This window comes from Echeneis naucrates, chromosome 16 (genome assembly GCF_900963305.1).
Source record: "Echeneis naucrates chromosome 16, fEcheNa1.1, whole genome shotgun sequence".
Lineage (NCBI taxonomy): Eukaryota > Metazoa > Chordata > Actinopteri > Carangiformes > Echeneidae > Echeneis > Echeneis naucrates.
Window position 1 is genome coordinate 11935467 of NC_042526.1, and position 6530 is coordinate 11941996.

At 38.3% G+C, this 6530-nt stretch overlaps 1 protein-coding gene across 1 annotated transcript in view; it reads left to right on the forward strand.

The window, feature by feature from the left end:
• igf1ra (insulin-like growth factor 1a receptor) overlaps window positions 1-6014 on the forward strand; it is a 75584-nt gene extending 69570 nt beyond the window's left edge. The window contains exon 21 of the mRNA XM_029522754.1: window positions 854-6014. Coding sequence (XP_029378614.1) covers window positions 854-1379 — 526 coding nt within the window. The 3' untranslated portion in view covers window positions 1380-6014. The remainder of the gene's footprint in view (window positions 1-853) is intronic.
• The last annotated feature ends 516 nt before the right edge of the window (window positions 6015-6530 follow it).

Genomic DNA, 6530 nt, shown 5'->3' on the forward strand with positions numbered 1-6530 from the left:
TTAGCTTGTTTGTGTATAATTGAAGTTGTGGTGTGTGGCATAGCACCACACAAAACTGTAATAATTCTCCTTTTTATGATGTTGTTTTGACATTCCCAAAGCTCGGCTGCTGGCCTGGCAAAGTAACCTATGGTATGATTTACTGTGCTGCTGAGCACATGCTACATTACTGATCTTACTGTATTTGTAGTCATGTAGCAATAAATGAATCATATCCACTTTGCAGATGTCTCCATTTATCTGCTCTAGAAAGTTTTTATATCGCTGACAGTTAAAGTATTCTGGCAGCAAGATTTAGCCAACATCTGTTTGTATTTATATTTCGGCCACTGTGCAGTTAATATGGCATTTTATTGGACAGTATTAATAACTATAGGTAAAAACTGAACTTTACAGCGCTGTAGTGTAGTAATGTACTGTGTAACTGGTTTCTTTTTAAGGATCAATACTGTAAATTGAGTTTTAGTACTGTACAGTACTGACCTGGGTTAAAACATTAGTGTGTTCTGCCACCTGCTGGTGAGCGGTCAGAAGTCCTCCCATTACGAAGCTTTAAAACTCATCTTTCGTAAAATACTACTGTGGTCAAAGGTGCAAGGTGTGGTTGCTGTCAGTACTCCACCTGTCCATCGCGGCTAGATTAACAGCCTCTTGGCTAAGTTACACTGCAAGAGAGGGGAAAGGAATCCATCGTTCTCACATTGTTAATGCTTCAGAATGAGGCTTCAGCAGCGTAAGGTAAATGAAGTCGGTATCTTCTGAAGGTGTGATCTTTGTCATGGTATGATACGTATAATTATTGAGCTAGACTTGAAAAATCCTAAATCAACATGTAACTTTATGTCACTTACAGGTTTGAGCTGATGAGGATGTGCTGGCAGTATAACCCCAAGATGCGTCCATCCTTTCTGGAGATCATCAGCAGCATCAAAGATGAACTGGATCCTCCCTTCAGCGAAATGAGCTTCTTCTACAGTGAGGAGAACAAGCCGCCTGACACCGAGGAGTTGGACATGGAGGTAGAAAACATGGAGAACATTCCACTGGACCCTGCAATCACCAGGCAGCCCTCGGCGACTGCCGCCCCTTCGTCGGGGTGTGCGGGAGGCACGCCACCTCCTTCTGCCCAGCAGTTATCCCCCATGCAGGGCCCGAGTACTCCACTGCTGGGACCCATGTCTCACTCCTCCCCAGGCACGGTTGCCTCAGCCTTGGCGTCTCCAGGCCAGGCCTTGGACAAGCACTCAGGATATGTTTCAGCCAACGGGCCCGTGGTTGTGTTGCGGCCCAACTTTGACGAGATGCAACCCTATGCACACATGAATGGGGGCAGAAAGAATGAACGGCCGTTACCACTGCCCCAGTCGTCAGCCTGCTGATATCAGTCCAACCCCTCCTCCTCTTACACAGGGTAAACAAAAACCTCTTTCCCATCTCTTGAGGAGGGATGGGTGAGGTGAGGAGTGACTGTGCGCCAGTAGATGGCCTCTCCGCTCCTTTAAGGTCAAACATAAACTACAAAAACTGACAAATAACACAGAAACCTGCTAAAGCATCCGGAGTTTGGTCTCTCAGACTCGACACTGGGGAACCCCTTCCTGTGCCGCCTGTACTTCAGAATGAAAACAATACAGGCACGTATCCTGAGTCAGACAAGAACATAAAGAAAACCGTTTTTTTAGCATATCTGCCAGCAAATCCAATAGAGGAGCACTTTCTTCCCCTCATGATTTTAGAGAGAATGTTGTGGATATCCAAGTGTGTATTTAAAAACACATGAATCTCTCTGTTGTATGGTAAACTCAATTTCTAAAGTGACTTTCCATCAAAATGACTTTGTTTCCATGAGCAGAATTGCTCATGCCACTTGAGGATGCCTCAGTTGGAAAGTTTGGACTAAGGTAATTGTTTCACTTACTTGTTGATTTGTGTGGGTGTAGACCTTGTCAGGAAAGGGTCAAAATGGAAGAAGGGGGCCTATTTGTGTATCTACCAAATTGTTGCCAAATCAAGCTTTTTTCTGCAATTTCATACAGGTCTCCCTTCTTGTGTAAGGCTGTGATTCAGAGTTGAGATATGTTTCTCTGGGAAATAATACCAAAACTGTTTGGCACGGTGGTGTTCACATTTCATGCAGGATCTGCCCCAGCAGCTCTGTGTGTGTGTGTGTGTGTGAGAATACAGTCTAACTGTTACCATGTGCTGCATTCACACCTGCAGTCACGTGTATTTCTCAGACTGTGCAGCATCTGCACCAGGGCTGAAAAATAAATCTAACACAACCTGATACAAGTGAACTGCCATCACAGACAGCAGGAGAAAAATCAATGAACCCTATATGACTTACTGTAGTTGAAATTTAAGCAAAGGCATCAGATATAAACACAAGTTTTACCACTGAAGGGACACAATATCATTATGAATTCTTGAGTTATTTATAATAAGCATGAATTAACCACCAGTGTTATAAAACAATCAAATGGGAACAAGACTTCCCCAAGAGCTATAAGTTATGTTTTTTTTGTAAGATCTCATTGGTTCCAACTCTGCAAACATGAGGATCAGGAGTTTTATTTTGTTTGTTTGTAGTTTTTTTTCCCCTCTGTCGTAATAAACTTATGTTTTTGTTCAGGCAAAAAAACACACACACACACATATATATATATATATATATATCACTTTGGACAGTCTTGCCTACAAATTCCAAAAATAATTACTAGATTAATTGATCACAAAAATATTGATTGCATTATCTTATAATTCCATTAAAAAAAAAAAGCCCGCATGCTGTTACCGATGATGGCCTAACCAAAAGTTTCTGTTGAGCCACCGAAATCCCTTCAGATCTAAGAATAACTTTATCCCTTCACTGCTTTCATTTCTTCATCTGAGAGACATGCACATGTGACTCAAGTCAGCCAACTCTGAACCACAGCCTCCGTCTGTCTTTGCTTTAATGAAACAAAACATCAAGAGATCAGAGTTCCCACACTGCAAAACACTGAACTTCACAAATCAAGGGATACGGCTCTGCCTCCACTTTCATTTATTCAAACCTTATGACGTTTTTTTTTTTTTTTTTTCTTGTTTTTTTTTAAGTGTGCATTTCATGTGGGAGGTGATAACTGCTATTTGCATTGAATGGCACCAAAAACACCACAACAAACAAATCAGTCTAAGACCTGAGACAGAAAATGAGAAGGCGTTGGATCAGTAAAGATTTTAGTAGCCTAGAGACAACTTTAAAGTCACAGCAGGTCTCTTTTAGAATAGTCATTAGTTTCTTTACATTTCAAACACATATAAAGGTCTTACAGTTGTATTTTAGACTGCAGGATCGTTTTTATACACATCATTGATTTTGTCACTTTTTTAAACCTTTTTACGGTTCAAAATGTTTGCCTCTATGTCTGTACAGAACAAAGCTGCTATTTTATTCTTTTTTTCTCTTTTGGATGTTATATATAAAGGAATCCTTCAGGTTTGGTATTTTATGGTCTCCACTACAGTCCATTTCTTATATCTTCAAACTCTGTTAAAAAAACAACAAAAACAAAATAAAAATAAAGATACAAAAATTAAGATGATTAAGTTCTAACAAAATTTTTTTTCTGTTACCCCAAAAGGTTTTTCTGTAACACTACATTTTGTTCGTTGCCTTTAATTATGAAATGTTTCTTCTGTATTTTTTTTTTGTTTGTTTTTTGGATGTCTATATTATTATTGTTGTTATCATTATCATTATTATTATTATTATTATTATTATTAATATTATTATTTGGAATGGACACCTTAGCTCGATGTGTGAGCGTGTACTTTCTGCACCCTTTTTTGTACTTGTTGTCTCGCACTGCGCCTAGCGTTGCCCTCTAGGTGCGACTCAATCTCAGGTCAAAGTAAAGGTTTTGCTTTCTCCACACATTGTCATGATCGTCTTCTACTTGTCTCACTTTGTAACTCCCTCCCACTCCCACCCTCTCTCCTCCATCATCGTGTCTTTGTCTAAAAATGCCCTCTTCACTTCCCTTGGCCCCTCACTCACCTCGACAACAAATTGTACCTTTCCCCCTTGTGCCTCCTTTTGAATTCAGGATTAGATCCAGTATACAAGGTATTTACTTTATACACCATCTGGTATTTTAACCCATCCACATCCTGCCTCTTTTCAAATCAATAGGGCTAATTGGATTGTGTCTTGTTTGCCTTAATTATACCAACCACCTTTCAACCATTCAGAATCACACCCCCCTCCCCCTTTTTTTTTTATTATTATTTCAACAACGCAATACTACGTCACTTCTGTTAATGTTCTGTTTTCAAAATGAGAATAGGTCTTACTGTTTGTCTTCATAATCACAGCTTCTAAAAACCAAATATAGGATGGGTTAAAGTCCAGGGAAGGGAGCACATTTCAATGTCATGAATGGAAAAGGTCTTAAAATGGAGGCTGAATAGTGAAAGTGTTTTGAAGAATTTCTCTTCATCGTGTAGAAATATCGCCTGATTTTTTTTTTTCCCCTCTTTGAAGTTTTTTTTTTTCTTCTTCTGTAGGAGTGTTATTTATTAATTTTTTTTTATTTTCCTTTTCTGTTATCAGTTTCAATCACTGTATAAATGCCCCATGATTCAGTATAAAGTTGGATTTTTCTTTTGTATGTATTTTCTTTGTTGTCATGACTGGGGGACTTAAGAAAAACAACAACTTTTTTTTCCTTCAAGTATATATCTACCTCACTCTTTAAATACATGTAAACATATGGAAAACAAATACATCTCACTATTTCTCATTAGCCTATACTGAAACCTCATCACCCAGTTAAAACCCACAGGGATCTAGGTAGACCTCACAAAGCCAACTAAAACAGGAGGTGGAATTTAAGTGCTCCAAGTTCAGTCCACCAGCTTCTGGTCCAGTGAAATTTATGTAAAATCCATTTTTAACTCTGAGCAGACAAAGAAAAGGACTGAGCTATGGCTGCCAATAAATTAAATTGTGTTTGGGTATGCATTAAAACGCTACTCAGTAATATCAGCAGAGACATCCATTCAACAGGGGAGCTTACTGTGGGCGATGAGAAAAGAGGCCGGAGCACATTATTCCATCTCCACCGACTCCTAACGTATTGTCACAACCTTGAATCCTCAACAAAAACCTTAATTTTCTCATTAAAATGCATTTATATAAACGTCTAAACAAATAACATGAGGAATATTTAAAAAGGGAATTTTTTTATTGACCTCTCAAAAAAAAAATATTTTCACTTGGAGATGATGCAAGATTACAGCACAACTCTACAACTTCATTATGTTTATTCCTAAACAAGCAGATCGCACTATTAAAAGAAAGGAAAAAAAAAAAACTACATACAGTTATTAATATGAATCTGTGCTGTGAATGTAAACAAAGATATTTCTGTACTTTCTACACAAAACCTTTTACAGCAACTCCACCTCCTACATGTTTCTATCTTGAAGCCTAAATGAACAACTTCACCTGTTTGGCAGTCATTGTTTAGTCAAAGCTGCAGCAGAAATGTTCTTTTCACTTCTCGATCCATATTTATGGGTATATAGGCACTCCAGTCCAAGTGTTCCTGCTAAATGCTATGGCGTTCTAGCTCTCATAGTCATCAGAGTGAATCTCTTAGTGATCACTTTTATGCTTTTTGAACTATTTGAAAGTAAAGTCTACACGTTTTCTGGCCTGTTGTACTGCTACTCACAATTATGCTGCTGGTTCAAAAACTGTCGCCTCAGTGAATCTTAGACTGTCATCACAAGTGTTGAGTGTAATGGTGGAAGGGAGCTTTTACATCTCAAACCTTCGCTCACCTTAAAACCTCAGTACTCCTTTTTACTCAAAGTCGCTAATGTTGCATGAACTCAGTGCAAAGGCTTTTGAGCGAGAGGGGAAAAACCATATTGAGAATCTGTGTTGAAATGAAAAGCCAAAAGCAATTTATAAAAAAAAAAAAAAAAAAAAAAGAAAGAAAGAAAGAAAAAAAAAAAGTGGGGTACTATGATCAGGCCACTGGGTAACATCTAATGTGAAACCTGGATAGTCCATCCAGGTTCTTATTAAAGAGTTTATCTGTGCATGGTAGAAGAGAATAACAATCCTAGGGTGTACAATCTTTTTGTTGAAAAACAGTGCGACTGCTGCTGATTTACTACATTGGTACAGAAATCATGACTGACGAGCAAACATCTTATGTAGTTACTTAACATATCTGTGGATTTATGTTTTTTTCCAGTTTGGATGTATGTAATCATAATAATATTTCTTATATATTTCAGCTTTTTAATTCTGGTGGTAGACATTACATTGGCCTGTTGTGAGGTGAATTGCTGTTGAATTACTGGTTATAATTAGTTCACAAACCTAATGTAGGACAGGGATGTTGCATAGATTACGGGTAGGCATGGTGAAGAGCAAACAGCACGATTAGAATAAAAATATGATAGGCCTGAGTTTACGGCTTCACAGTAGTTACTATTTTTTGTTTTCATTAACGGATTTGCAGCAGAAA